The sequence below is a fragment of the Oreochromis aureus genome, linkage group 11 (assembly GCF_013358895.1).
Source record: "Oreochromis aureus strain Israel breed Guangdong linkage group 11, ZZ_aureus, whole genome shotgun sequence".
In the NCBI taxonomy this organism is placed as follows: Eukaryota; Metazoa; Chordata; class Actinopteri; order Cichliformes; family Cichlidae; genus Oreochromis; species Oreochromis aureus.
Genome location: NC_052952.1, coordinates 7681272 through 7697281, shown reverse-complemented (window position 1 = coordinate 7697281; position 16010 = coordinate 7681272). Strand labels below are relative to the sequence as shown.

Below are 16010 nucleotides of genomic sequence, written 5' to 3'. Positions count from 1 at the left end.
CACTCTAATACATATTTAATGTGTTGATTTTTAATCTACATCTTCAGAAACACACAGTTCACAGTACATGCAGCATTGATATGTCAACATTTTCTTTTAAGAATAATGAAATTTTCTGAAACAGACCTGAAAAAATGCCATTGCTTCACTTGGAGACTGATTTTTAAGCAGATTTTAAATTTGCTCCTGTTTTTGTAAAACCAGAAATTTGATATGTAAAATTTGAGGCACATATTCATGGAATTTAGAATTTCACATTTGTCTTCTCTGTTTTTCTCGAAGGATCACATCTGATTTTATCCTCATGTTTGCTTTACACTTTTGCCCAACAAGCAAAAGATCCCTGGTTCAATCCCAGGAAGAGGCACTAATCCCCAGTCAGGTAGCTCCCCAATCCAACATGTGGAGCCATCTCCTCTGGTGATTCTTTGTGAATATGGGAGCAGTTGAAAGTATCTCTCCTAAAGTTTTTTAAAGTTCCACTGAGATCAAATTAAAAGGTACTGTTCTCAGATGACTCTTGCAGTGACTTTAAGCTATCAAAATATTTCAAGCTTAGCATGGATTGATTTGGTAAAAGATGTTTGTTGAATGTTTTTGTTGAGAGGACTGAAATTATAGGCCACTGGAGATCATTTTAGCTGCAGGTCTTTCCAAGTTCTACATGACATGCTGAGTTCAGAGCAGCTATCGGCATTAAATCATAATACCCTGCATTAACAGAAGGGTCAAGCTTAGCAACGGAGAGCAGACTGCTTTGCTGTGAGAAACAGATGGCTCACTGAGATTAAACAGCTGACCTGCTCAGCTCACGTCTGAAGGTGCTGTGATTCCAGTGATGCCTCACAGCATTTTTCATTATTATTATGAATTTATTTCAGTATATCAAGCTTCCCATGGGTCAGATTTAAGAGTTGTTTTATTACATTTCACTTGCAATTGTACAAAAAGTAAAGCACATATTCAAAGTTTTAAAAAGAGGTGTACTAAAATCCCAGAAAAAAAAAAAAACATAACTCAATTAAAATTGAAAATCATATGATCAGCTCTAACTTGTTTGCATGTAATATTTCTGATTGCGATGCAATGACACTTAAAGATAACGTTTTGATTTTGCAGGGCAACTGTTGGGGATAATTCCTTGTACAAATCCTGTGCTGGTTCTGTGGAAGCACAGCAGCCTGAGGTCAGATTAAAAAAGGAAGGTCCACTCGGTCACGTGTGAACCAGGTTGCGGTCAGGGCTTAAAAACAGATCAGAGTCAGAGGATATAAAAACCAGCTCAAACACACAGTGTGTCACAAAGAGCTCCGATTCTCACATGGTATCTGACTGCAGAAATATCCAGATATACTAACAAGGAAAAAGAAAAATATATATAAAGAGTTTAAAGAACCTTCCTCTGCAACAGCAGCCATGGTTCTGGAGGAGAATGACTGTGACTCTGTCTTCAACCCCCAAATCACTGTGAGTATCATAGAGAAATTTGGATAACCTCAACGTCCTGAGACCCTGTTTGCTTTTCTGCACATTATACCTCATTCTGCTCAACATAGATCTGTTGCATCCCATGCATCCCAAAACAAGAGCACAGGTTTTAGGAGGTTAGGGGTAAATCTGCTATGATTGCAGTGCAAATTTAATGACTTTTATATTGATATCACATGCTTTTAGGCTATACTAGTAAAGCACTTTGAGGAGATCCTGGCTATATTTAGCATGTTTTAATTTGTGGGTAACTTATACAGAATACTAGTCCCAGATTTGGACTCTTCTTTGATGCATCTTTGTTTCAGGAGGAGCATGTAGAGACTCAGTATGGGAATGTCCATTGTATCATGACCAGGACACTAAAGGCAAATCACCCTGCCATCCTGACCTTTCATGATGTTGGACTGAACCGTAAGTAGCAGCTCTCAGCCCCAGCAGTACAGTTTTTGTCATCTCTATATCCTCTAAATAAATAGAATAGATCTAAATACAAGAGAACAGAAATGAATGAAGTTGGAAATCCCTGGAGCAAAAAGCTGAAGTTGTTTAAATACAATGATGTCCAAACATGTTTCCATTTCTAATCTATTTTTGTATCTGGACCACAGCATGTTGGCTTTATCATGTAAGGGCCTGTTTCACACTTTTGAAAGTGTCTAAAAATTGTTTACTTCTTATGTTTTCTTATATTATATTTAAAATGTTTACTGCTTAACAGTGCCATTTCTGTGTTATCTTGCCGCAGACAAGTCCTGTTTTGAGACTCTGTTCAACCATCAGGACATGCACGAAATCATCAGACATTTTCCTGTTTGTCACGTTGAAGCACCAGGACAGCATGAGGCAGCCAAAACTCTGCCTGCTGGGTTAGTAGATGGTCTTTGTTACCCATTTCTCACACCACATGTGTATTTTAAGAATTAATGATGGGATTGTAGAATTATTTGATATGACTTCTGTGAGCTGTATGGTCATAGATCCAGTGAATGCTGATGGGAAATCTGACTTTTGACCCCTCAGTCACACCTACCCTACCATGGACCAACTGTCTGAAGCACTGCCTTCTGTCCTCAAACACTTTGGGTAAGTCAGACCTGACACTCTTTAGAGTTTACTTTGATTCACCTCTGATTTAAATCTGGACCACTTAATCTTTGGCTGTGTGTTTTGCAGGTTGCGTAGTGTAATTGGTTTGGGAGTGGGAGCAGGAGCATACATCCTGGCTAGATTTGCTGTGAGTCTGAATCTTTTAAAAATAAATAAAGCAGGTTTTATGCTGAGTTTGCCATTTTTGTTGTTGATCTTCTGGCTTCTCTATACGGATCTTTGCTCTTCGAGTCAAGTTACAAAGATACAGTTAGACATGTCTTGAATCTGAGATGTTGGGAGTACTTTAAATTCTTTTGTGGCTGATGTAGACTTACAGATTCAGATCTTTTCCTCTGTGCATGCAGCTGAATCACCCTGATTTGGTGGATGGACTGGTTCTGATCAATATCAACCCCAGTGCTGAAGGCTTAATGGATACTTTTGCAACCAAGGTAGACAATATGTAGTCAGATACAACCTAAATTTGATTCATTTTTACACCAGGCTGCAATGAAACATGTTTTCATTGTTCCCATTTCTAATTGTTCTTAAACAGCCCTAATGTCAGTGCATTAAAGGATTACTATATGAAGGTAACTTCACCTGGTGAAACTATGTTACAGATCACTGGATGGACCCAGACTCTACCAGACACTATCATCGCACACTTGTTTGGAAAAAACTGAAATGTCATCATAAGTTGTCAAATGCCTTTTATATAGCGCTTTACTAGTGTCTAATTTCATCCACCCATTCACACACTGGTGATAGACATTGTAGCCAAAACAGAGGCGAGGCTGAAATGCTCATCATAAGATGAAGTAATACATAATATATATTAAATATATTTATTTAGATTAAAATATGAAGATGACTTAAGATATATACACAGCAACTGCTAAATACAGAACATCTGTCTCCAACTTACAGGATGAGATCCTGACCAATCACGACCTCATCGCCACATACCGCCACCACATCACAACAACAATGAACCAGGCCAATGTCAGTCAGTTCTTCTGCTCCTACAACCACCGCAATGCTCTTGAGGTGGAAAGACCCATCCCTGGTGGAAACATCAACGTCAGGACTCTCAAGTTTGTAAAACCATTTGTCTTCATACAGAATCTTTTACTTTTTTATTGACCCTTCAACAAAATCAGCCCTTTAATTCTGTCATTTGCCCATCACAGGCTTGCATCTTTGCAACAGGCCAAGTTAATCCCTGATCATATGTTTAGTCTCTCTGATTGTTTCATCTTCCTCTTGGTGTGTAGGTGCTCCACTCTGCTCATTGTAGGAGATCATTCTCCAGCTGTGGATGCTGTGGTGGACTGCAACTCTAAGCTCAACCCCACCAAAACCACACTGCTTAAGGTAACTGGATAACTGGTTGACTCAAAAATAAACACACGTGGAATATTTGATGTATTTTATTTAAAACTGTGGAGCTGATAAGTTCATAACCTTAGAGTGAATCATGCATATTTCTTTCTCATTCGTCCTCCTCTAGATGGCGGACTGTGGAGGACTTCCTCAAGTGGATCAGGTGTGAAAACATATTTTACTGGCTGCTTTGAGAATAATGTAAATTCTCTCCTAATAGTTATGATCTTTCTCTCCACAGCCAGCCAAAGTGATTGAAGCCTTCAAATATTTCATCCAGGGCATGGGATATTGTAAGTAATAACGAACTGCCAACCATTAGTGATGACAGCATTTAATTCAATATCGCAATTCCCTGTTTGTGATGGTCTTTACTTCATTAAGTCACTAAAATAGTAGGTGGATTTTATATAGGTCAAGGCAATGTTCCGAAATAGCAATGAGCAAAAAGTTAATTCATATAACTTTCCTGAAATCTAATTTTATTAACAAGAAGCACCTCTGAATGTGTGTGAGGGGGGATGAGACTACTGCTCATCCCCCCCCACACACACCCTACTACCACTGAAAGGCTCATACAGTATAATAAAAGGACTCTGCCCTCCTTCTTCTACAGTGTCCAGTGCCAGCATGACCAGACTTCGCTCACGGACAACGTCCAGTTCAAGTCTTATGTCCTTGGATGGCCCACGAAGCCGAGCACATACCAACGAGCTGCAACGTAGCCAAATAAGTTCACACAGCAACGATGAGAAGCGTGTACGCTCTCACACCGATGTTTCCATGGATAGTATTTCCAGTGTGAACCAGAGTGTCTCAAAGGCCACCGAAGTGGCATGCTAGAGCACAGGCACTTCTAAGTCTCATGCACTTAATACAAATTTTACCTCATCATAACTACCCAGGTGTATCTCACAGTCTTCTTAACTTTCCCATCTCTGGCCATCATCTTCCAATTATGCCCTTTCATCTGCACTATCTCTGCCTGAAAGGCCACAGGATATGCTTCCATGTGACTTTCTCCATCCCCCCATTCTCTCTCAAATTTCCACTCTGTATGTTCTTAAACCGTCACTACTCTACTCTCTTCCTAGTCACTCATACTTCATTTTCATTTCCTAAGCCTCTTTCTCTGTATACTGCACTGAACTATTGTTACATGTCTCTGTATCTTTGTCCTTCAATTTCTCTTTCTTTACCTTCATCCATTTCACTCTGTCTCTATTCATGTCTCTGTTCATGAGTGTTCCCTCTGACACTGACCTTTTACCACAATTTCTGCTGCAGGCGTCCTTGGTTTGGATAAGAGTTCCTTATTTACTGATATTTATTATCAAATACAGTACATGAGAAGTTCATACAATCTGAATGTATTCACTAAAACTTGAAGTGTATTCACTATGGAGATAATAAAGATGTAGAAATATGGATTAGCTGGTGCAACAGTTACATGTTTATTACCAGGAATGTATGTTGATTATATGCAGCTATGACAGCAGTGTATTATTAACTATGGGAAAATACTATGAATATTCACTCTAGCTCACAAAATGCTAACGCTTTAGTAAGAAGTTTTACATTAACTTCAAATATTAAAGCACTTTATATTTGATTAGCACTTTATATTTATAATAATAAAACACAATTTAAACATTTTTGTGGTGTCAGTGAATTATTTTTCTTTAAGCACAATATAAAATATTAAATTGAAATCCCTAAATACAAAAACAGCCATAAGTACAGCCAGATACCAACGATGAATACAATTTCTGATCAAATATTGCACTCTGTCGACCATTTATGTAAAGAATCACTGTTCACAGCATCACTTGCATTTCAGGGTAACTGTTACTGTAATCCTGTTTACTGCTCTTTGGTAGGACAACTACTAAAAAATGCAGCTTGAAATCTGATTAATCATGCTGGTTGAACGTGAACGTCACAAGTTTGTGCATGCAATAAGCTGAGAGTGTGGAAACAGAAAGAAGTGAGCCTAGTGACTTTTGTGATAACACAACTGAATCACAAACATCCTGTCTGAGCTCAAGTTACACGGCGGGTTTTGACAAGTACTTTGACAAGGTTTATTTTTTACTTTTTAAATCCCTCACCAAGAATCTGATAATACTGTCTGTGTGCAATTCTTAGTACCTAAACTGCTCTATTTAAGTACAAAAAGACACTGGGGGGGGGGGACTTTTAAATTGCATGTGTTACAAAAATAATGCCTTTGATGCCAAATGTGTCTTTTCTGCGATTCAGCTTGTTGCCTAAATAACAAGATATTTATAAGGTTGTAATAAATCCTAAAAACTCATGAAAATTTATATAGCACTTCTTCAAATGTACCACTAGATGGAAGCCTGTACCTCCTCTTTTACTCTGATATCATCTGCAGTCAGGCACCACTCAGGCTTATGCAGCCACACGCAATCCTAACAGACTGTACTGTCTAAAAGAGCTGCACTGAAATCAGTCACATAGAGTCCAGCTCATTCATCACATACTTGGGTTTTAACATTACTCTTCAATCTCAGTGTTATGGCTGTTGTTGTTTTATATCACTCTTTATCCTCTCCCACAGGGCTGGGTTAAATTAGATCATATGAAAACTGTCCACACATGCTTTGACATTACACACTTATATACCAATCATTAATTTATTTGCATTTGCATTTGTTTACACAAGAAATTATGTGCCAAGCAAAAATAGCAGAGCAAAAGTGAATAAAGAATTATTATAAAGAATTATATAAAGAATTGGACACATAACCCATTTAAATCTGGTAACAAATTGCAATGATATGTATTTCTATTCAAACAACTGCCAGTCATTATTTTACAAGCCAAATGTTTTATCCAATATAAATGCATTTATTTGGCCACTGCAGCAGGGTTTTTTTTTTTTTTTTAAACCAGTCAATTAAACTGTGATTTGACTTTCTACCAGTCAATAACAAAGCAGAAATATATGTGTTATACAAAGCCTTAACCTTCTTGCAATTCTTTTTAGATTAAACACAATGTTTTTGTCCCAGTAGATGCCAAGGTGTGTGACGTGCACATGTGGGCTTCGCTGCCATGTAATCACGGCATTGTGAGTTAATCCAAGTGTCACCGTCTCTTGCAGCATAATTTGCATCACACGTGTGCGTGGATAAAAATAATCTCTGTATTCAGAATGTGTCTGCATGAATGTGGGTTTGCATGGGCATAAGCTGGCTGCATGCATGAATGTAGTAGATGTGTAGGTGGGACTGTATGTGTGAGGAGGGGGGGGAGCTGTGTAAGTAGATGGATTGTTTTGGGCTTTGGCTGCGAGACAGTGGAGATACACAGATAGAAGAAAACACAAAGCAGTCAGCATCAAAGTCAATAATTGTGTGTGTGTGTGTGGGGGGGGGTATCTTTATTTCAAGCCCTCTTTTGTTTGCCTTACATCATAAAACAATGATGAATAATGTATGACATAAATCTCTTAAGACTTCATTTAAACATGAGCTCTAGCACAGCTGTAGGTTCACTGTGTCCTTTATTTTACTGTTCCTCTGTGTAGTGTGTTCCACTATGAAAATACAAAATATTTAAAGCTTTCATCAGCACTGACATACATATGTGAAATGCAGGGACCCATTCAATAAACTCACTGTACATCTTTTTATTCAGTGAAGAAGCAAAGACACACGGTTACAGACAGTGTTGCAGTTTCATAGTAGCAATGACAGCTTTACTTCATCCTGCTCTGACAGTCCCTCCCAACACACACACACAGACACATGCACCTCTTAAATCTTAAAATCAAATAAAGGTGTACTTCAGTGTGTGCACATACTTTAGCCAGATTTGGTGAGGACTCAGTGTTATAATGTTTATGTCTAAAACAGAGCCTGTCAGCAACCATATATACAGTAATTTTATGAAGTGCTATTGTTTGTATGTCCTATTAACCAGAACCAACTGCAAGAAAGAATCAAAACCTCAGAACATAATGTATTTTCTCCTTAATATGGCAAAATATGGGCTCAAAAATAGATTTCCCTCTACGGCACTACAGAACGTCCTTTTTTAACTGGTCATAAATACGTAAAACAATAAAATACCACCATAGTACGTTAAATGTGTGGATTTTTAAGACCCCAAGATTAATGTACAATATAAGGCGGTTTTACTCTCCTGTGCCATTTTTCTTTATGTGACAAAATAAATAGGGGGATAGTTTAGTACTCCAAAATCTGGATCTCATATGCAGAAAAAATTGGGGTCCCTTGATGCAGGAGTGGACACGTAGGGCCCCTCTCCTCCTGTCAATGAGCCCTGCCAGCTGCAGCCATGTTGTAAAGGATCAGGCTCCTCCAGCAGCAGCAGCAGCAGCAGAGGCAGCAGCAGTGCTAACAGCTAGCGTCAGTGGACACCGACTACCGGGCACGGCGCTGTTGTGGACAAAAACAGACGGGGGAGAGGGACCTGGAGCGCAGAGACATCCATCGAGCCGGTTCCTATTATCAGTGGATGCGTTAATAAAATTCAGACGCGCTGGCTGGATAAGGTGTCCGGTTACGGAAAGTAGGTGCGGTCGGGCTCCAGGGCTGAAGCGGGTGAGTATTGATCCCTCTTGGGAGCGAACTGAGTGGGAATAGCCCTGGGTTAGCTTAGCTAGCTTAGCATTAAAGGGGGTAACACATACACACACACACAGACAATGGGGGTTAACGACAATGCACTTAGGTGTGGGTGTGTTTTTAGGAGCTGGCATGAGGGTTTAGAGTGAATTAGCTGATGTGAATTACTGGTCGTTTTATACACGGCGGAGTAATTTGTATTCCTAACAGACAGGCAGTGGCCGAAACCACCCCTCTGTGTTTCTCCGGTGGGTGCAAAGGTCCAAACCAGGCAGGATTTCTGTCATGCGGAGCAACAACGCCTTTGCAAAACAGCTGTGTTTTGTTGAGCAACGAGTGGGTCACACTGAGACTTATTTTTTGCAGGCAATGGTTTGGAGACAAAAGGGGGAGACAGCCTTTACTTAAAACTGAATGTCTCAAGTGTTTTGGGGGCTGTTTGCTGCCTTGTCAACCTCATTACTGCACACTGATCACTGAACTAGGCCGATTGAAATGGATTAATATTTGAGCAGATCCTGTGGGGTTTTTTTGTGTGTTTTTAGGGCCACAAATCATTTGTGAGCGTGCTTGATGGGATTAAACAGAAATTTATGTATAATGGTAAACCTGACAGAATTAAACCTGGTTCACAGCTTAGTGCAGCAGCTCTGTGGTCGAGGGTTTGTCAGTTATTTGCTTTTTTGATTTCAGGGTTTTTTGAATCCAAGCTGCCCTGACTTGTCTCCTACAGATGTCTGTTTTCCTGATGCTTTGCTGTCTTGTTTCCTGCTTTTATGTGACTGTTACCCCAGATCACATCCCTGCAAACATCCTCTAGCAGCAAAAACCACTGGGTCAGGAAACCAAAGTGTGTTCGCAGATATTATGATGTGATCATGGACAAAATAACCATGCTTGACATGGAATATACTTCTCTCCTGAAAAAGGGATATGACCACTTTTTTTTTCTCAGTGAATTATCAAGAAATGTCACTTTTTCGTACCACTTCCCTTCCAGCAGATGCCTTTCTGTGTAGATACTATTAAAGCACTCATTAATGTTTGCTCGAGTGCACATGCGACCAGTGCAGCAGTTGATGTTTTTTTTCACTTCTCTGTTTTTGACTGCATATCAAACACATTTTTCATTATTCTGAAAATGTGTTTATTAAAAACAAATTTGAAAATTGTGCACACGTGATCGTCCATGAGTTTTTATTTGTAGAAGTGATGCTTGAAAGGGAAAGGAATGGCTTTGTTTCCATGTCTGCTGCCTTGTCTCCTCACCTTTTCTCTTGTTACTTCCACTGAGATGAAGATGCATGAATGGGGAAACAACAATTCGGATATTGGATTGATTTTTTTCCCTTATCCCTTTCTTTAGTGATGGTGGGTCTCACAAATTCGACAGGCAGAATGGTGGGATATGATGGGAGAGTTAGTTGGGGAAAGAATGAGAATCAAGCATTAAGAAGGAGGAGGCAACAGTTTGGAAATGAAACTCAGCCCCCCAGGTGTGTCAGTCCTAAACATTCAGTGGGCGGGTGCTTTCACTCTCCTATAAGTGACAGCATACAGTACAACTAGGAAGTGCAGAGAGAGGGGAGAGGAACGCACGGACATTCATGATTTAGCGGTGGACCGGGCCTCTGCGTACTGACTGCCAACATGCAGTTCTGGGATTTCCTGGGTTGCACCAATGGAGGTACGTACGCGTGCAGTTATACTGATGGCTTCGTGAATCTTCTCTGTGCGAGGCAGATAGAGAGGGTCTGGCAGGCAGAAAGCTGGAAAGGAATTTGTTCTGTGCACCGCTGTGCAAGCAGTTGCATGTGAAAAACCTCACAGACAGGTAAAGAGTGGAACACAAACAAACAAGATTAGGGGACTGATAAGGTGTCGGCCCATTGTGTTTTATTTGTTAAACCTGGTTGGTTGCTTCTCATTTTTTTTAGATTAAGTGGCACAGATCTGCTTGTTTGTTGCTTTTAGCCTAAATTAAAAAATCTTTTTCTTATTTCGCTGACTCGACGTAAGTTATGAATCATAGCGTGACTGTGCGCTGTCCTGTCTGCACTAAGCGTATTTAAACTTCTCTTGGGAACAACTTTGAAACCCCATCAGCTTGACGTTAGGTCATAACAAACACTACTGCGATTATAGTTCCTAAACATTGCTCTCATAGTTTAGAGGAACTGGCACCTATGTCAATGAAAGCCAAAAGATAAACAGGAGTAGGTTTAACTCTTAGCGAGATGATCACATGTAACCCTGACTTTTCTTTTTCTTTTTTAAATCTTAACCAGCTTTTCCCAAGTTAAAACTGTATCTAAGTCTTTATTCATACAGACAGCTTTTTAAGGTGCTTTAAAAAGCATATTGGAGTCCAAGCTTGTAGTCTTCTTTGTTCAGCCACATTTGGTTATACTTGCACCGCAAAGAGTTAAACATCAGATTTCTTGTTTTGTACAACAACTGCCCACAGCTATCAAATGTCCCTTTTTTCTTGGTCAGAGGACTGTAAGTAGCTGAACAGTTTTTTATATTGCCTTTATAACTGAAAATCAGATTGTCCCTACGCCTATAGAAAAAAGGGAATTCAGTGTGTTTGTGTCTGCAATATTAGCTTACATATAAAACACAAACACACCCATAGAATCTATAAAGGATGTAAAACTCCAGCTTATGATCTCAGTTAAGTTGTGTTGTCTCATGTCTTGCCTTAAATGTGGTTACTTTATTGTGCTGCATTGAATTCCAGGACACTTCGAGCTCCAACACCCATCCTGTGCCCCAGGCCATGTTTTCTGCTATTGCGCCAATAACTATAGCTAAGATACCTGATGGCTTGTGTCATATTTTTACGCTTCCAACACACATAAATGCTTACAATCACAAATAAAAAGTAGCCTTTGCTGAAATGCTTCCTTAGCTGAAGCGGCTATCCATAAACTTTCCAAGTTTGTAAAGTGACAGATTAAACATGAGATCATAGGATATACAATATGCTTAATTGTAGCCTCATAGATGTTTAGTTTCTGCCACAAATCTTGGAGAACAGTGTTACAGTTGGTTTGTTGAAGTTGTCGCCATATTTTCAGGTAATACAGAAGGAGGCTGTCTTGAAAGATCAGTGACTGTATGACTGGACGCGAGCACTCATGTGTCACCATCAGTCTGCCCTTATTTGCATCCACAGCTCACTGTTTTGCTTAAGTTATTCCATGTGGGTCAGCACTGACTGCCTGTGAGACGTTCAAATCAATTTCAGGGCCTCATTCTAACATAATTTTGCTGGTTAGCTTTCATAGTTTTAAAGCCTCTTCTAATGAAATGTATGCACAGTGCATCTGACTCTCGCTTGTATCTGACAGCGCTTTTCTTTAGGTAATTAATAGGTAATTAATTAGATAATTATTTTTCAATTACAGTTTTGCCTTCCTAACATTATACAAACAAGAATAATGATAATGAAGATAAAATGCCTGTTTCTTCTGCGTTCTGTTTTGCAGTCGTACATTTGTTTTGTTATAAATACAACACATTCCTTTCCTGTGCAGCCGTGGCTTTTGCCCCCATCTAAACCCAGACTCACTGTGGCAGGTTTAGATCAATCCACATGAATATTTTTCAAATTTAAGAAGGTCCACTGTGAAGATATTTTCACACACAAAAAAGGTTTAACAGTTACATCATTCCAAAATCAATTATCTATCATATTATCAATATTAACAAAGTGATTGTGATTATGATTTTTCATTTCTTTCTTTTTTTGCCAGTTCTCAGTTTGCTGAACAAGTATGGCCTGTTTGAAAGGGTTGCCAGCAGAGAACCACTTCTTGCTAAAAAGAACATGGCAGCACAGCTTCGGTTTGCAAAGTTGCATCTGAGCAAACTACAAGACTTCTGTAGATGTTTGGCCATAGTGCACAGCACCATGTTTGGCGAAACAGAAACACACCATTTTAGAGCAAACACTTCATAGCAACTGTCAACAAGATGGTGGAGGCGTGATGATTTGGCCTTGTTTGGCGGCCACAGCACCTGGACATCTTGCAGTCATTGAGTGGCGCATGAGCTCCTCTGTATATCAAAGTATTCTGAAGTCAAATGTGAGGTTGCCTGACTGACACCTAAAGCTTGCCTGAAACTGGGTCATGCAAAAGGACAATGATCCCTAACACAACACCAAATCTATAACAATGGCTGAAAAAGAAAAGAATTAAGGTGTTGCAAAGCTTAGAGCTGTAAACAAATGCAAATAAATAAACAAATGCCAATCAACCTCAAATGAACTGAAGTAACTTGGTAAAGAAGAGGGGGCAACACAACAATGTAAAAGAGTTCTACAAACTACTGAATCATGGGGTGTATTTATTTTTTTCACTGTGAAAACTTTCACATGACTCTACGCCATCAGGATGTCTTGAAAACATGTGCAGTATTAGACTGAAATGGCAAAGACTAAATGGGAAATCAAACTGAACATTTTAGAAAGAATTACATGACAGTCAGTTAATATCCATATCTGTGTTCAGTTCAGAATCAGTCCAGACTATGTTATAATATGTGAAAAGTCAGGTCCTTTACCTCACACTGACTTGTATAAAAAGGTGTGAGATGAGTAGCAGCTATATATTTATAGAACAGATAAAAAAAGGTATGCCATTGACATTACAGATTGTTTTTTCTGTCTGACTAATGTTTCCGCTTATAAGCTTGTGTGAGAAAATGAAATGAACCTCAAGTGTTTTGAAACTAGGTTGGATATAGTCATCTGTGACCGGTCACCTTGGCTGTGAAGGTTCTTGGCTCATAGGTCTATTTAATGCTAGACAGTATTTTTTTAATAGAGTAAATGCATTGGGAGCTATTTTATGTAATACATATATTGGATCAAAAGTTTTGGGTAGCTAATCCCTTTTTCTCAGTTCCTGAAAGTATTCTAAGATGAGAAGTTTCTGCTAGACCCCGGTGCTCCTGTGGTTTGGTTTAATGTGTTTATAAATGTGTGAATGTTAACTGTGGTGCAGTGTACTGCACAGTGAGGTAGAGCCATAAAATGGCTTATAAACGAAAGAAACTATAAATCTATTAAATCGGTGGAAAACCTGCAAGAACAGGAGGGAATAAAGTGGGTATCTGAGAGTGCATACTGCATACGTGCCTCGTAAAATCACAGATTTGATATGAAGTCAAAAACATTTACTCTTTAAATAAAGAAAATAATGTGATCTGAAATTTAACCATTAATTTGTTCAGCCAGAGAGAAGACGTGATCCAACTTCACAAGGCATTCACTGGTTTCAAAAAATAAACCTGTCTCACCAGTCACTTTATTAGGTACACCTGTTCAACTTTGTTAATACAAATAACTAATTAGCCAATCAGATGTAAGTAAGTTAGCACATTTAGGCATGGTGAAGATGACCTGCTGAAGTTCAAATTGAGCCCCAGAATTAGGAAGAAAAGTGACTTTGAACATGGCATGTTTTTTTACACAACACATCAAACGTAGATACAGATTAGCTTCAGCAGCAGATGACCACACCAGCTGCTATGAATTGAGGTTACCGTTGGACGGGTTCACCAAAATTGGACAGCAGATAATTATAAAAACATTGCCTGGTCTGATGAGTCTTGATTTCTGCTGTGATGCATGAATGATCGACCTGCAGGCATTGACCCACTGTGTGAGTTGTTTGGAAATATTTTCTTGGTTCACTTTGGGCACCTTGGTAGCCTTGGAGCAAAAACCACAGTCTACCTAGATATCGCTGCTTACCGTGTCCATCTCTTTATGACCACAGTGTGCCCATCATCTGATGGATACTTCCACCATGTCACAATGCTCAGATAATCTCAGACTGGTTTCTTGAACATGACAAAGAGTTGTCAAATGTTCCCAAATGGCCTATCTGGAGCATCTTTGCAATGTGGTGGAACGGGACATTCCTATCGTGGATGTGCAGCCAACAGATCTACAGTTTCCATCTGATGATGTCGTGCCAATGCGACCAAAATCTCAGAGGAATGTTTTCAGCGCCTTGTTGGATGCAATGAAGAATTAAGGCAATTCTAAAGAAAAAATAATAAAAGGAATCCAACCTACTACTGACAGGATATACCTAATACCTAGTTCTTTAAAAGTCCATCTGAGTTTAAGTTGTAATGTCTTCAGGTTCTTATTTTTGTTTTTTCTCAAATGTTATAGTGGTAAAAATGTAATTGAATAAAGTCCTAAGGATTTTTTTGATTCTTCTGCTGAATTGAGTTCATGTGACTGCACTGGAAAGTGTAGTAGTGAACATATTAGCGACTTACTTTTGGCTGCTCCCTTATTCACAAGAGGCTGATTAATTTGGCAGCTTTTTCTTCCTCTTATTTCTAACACTGCATGACCTTCCTGATGAGGAACGGAGAGATCTGTTTCTCCTCCCAGGATAGAACCAGCTATATATTGCTGATTAGGTGAATATATAAACCACGATACTGAAGCTTCTCTGGCTTCTGTTGGTCTGTGTTCTATGGGTAGGCTATAAAGGCTACTACATAAGTGTTTCAGGTGAAGAAAACTTAAGCTTTGTGACATCAGCAAATCTTCATTTTTTCTGTTTAACATTAAAAATCCAGATGTGAAAAACTGCTCTGGTGTAAATGAGAACTTCCCTTCCTTGTGGTCTCTATACTACAATAAACATTTTTTATAGCTGCTACGTACAGGGACAACTACCTCATTAAAGCCTTAGCTGCCACTGTGGTGACTGCTCTGATGCTGCACTCAGTTCTGTTCCCTGCTATTCTGTTGTACTGTGTTCTGACAGGCTGATCAGTGCAAAAGGCTGTTGTTGTTTTCATGATGAGAATGGAGTTGTGCAATGCCCTTAGCATGGTGTCAACTGGTGTAGCCTCTGCGATTTACAGCCAGAGGCAATAACTTTTTTACTCTGAGTGGGAAAGCAAAAGAATAGGGGCCGAGAGCATGAGGGAGCATATATGACAGAGTAGGAAGGAGAAGCGCTGAAGTGTGTTTATGCAACTGAAAATGTCTTCAGTGGTTCTAGTGACAGATGTATCATCTCTAGCAGACTCTAGTCTGGGGGCATTATTTGTGGATTTAAAAAGTTTGATTTGGATTTTAATCATTTCTCATGACAAAGACAAGTCTCTTGAACTACATATGAAGATGTTTTGTGTCTGTGTTGTACTAATGTTGCCATGCATACGGTAAATATTTAAAATAGGTGCAGCTGTATATATCAAATTTTAAAGAGCAGTGGCGGTTCGGGATATTAGTCTTTGATGTATATTTTTAAATGTCAAGAAACATTTCGATACATCCTTAATCCTTTGGCGTTCTTTGCTGAATGTACTGCCAGTTCTGGCTTTAAATTGCTGACAATCCTCCATGTTGCGTTTATCGGTAGTGAATATTACACTCGG

The 16010-nt window shown here is 39.2% G+C and overlaps 1 protein-coding gene and 1 pseudogene across 2 annotated transcripts in view; both read left to right on the top strand.

Moving 5' to 3' along the window:
- Positions 1-1335: 1335 nt before the first annotated feature.
- LOC116329450 lies at positions 1336-5375 on the top strand (annotated as a pseudogene).
- A 2926-nt stretch (positions 5376-8301) lies between these two features.
- LOC116329849 (focal adhesion kinase 1) overlaps positions 8302-16010 on the top strand; it is a 65323-nt gene continuing 57614 nt past the window's right edge. The window contains exon 1 of one of the 2 annotated variants that reach the window (XM_031751995.2): positions 8302-8561. Coding sequence is in view for 1 of the 2 variants with exons in the window: in XM_039619800.1 (XP_039475734.1) it covers positions 10236-10272 (37 nt within the window). In the remaining variant the exon portion in view is untranslated. Of the gene's footprint in view, positions 8562-10164; positions 10273-16010 lie in introns of those variants that run through there. The other variant, XM_039619800.1, reaches the window with a different exon arrangement.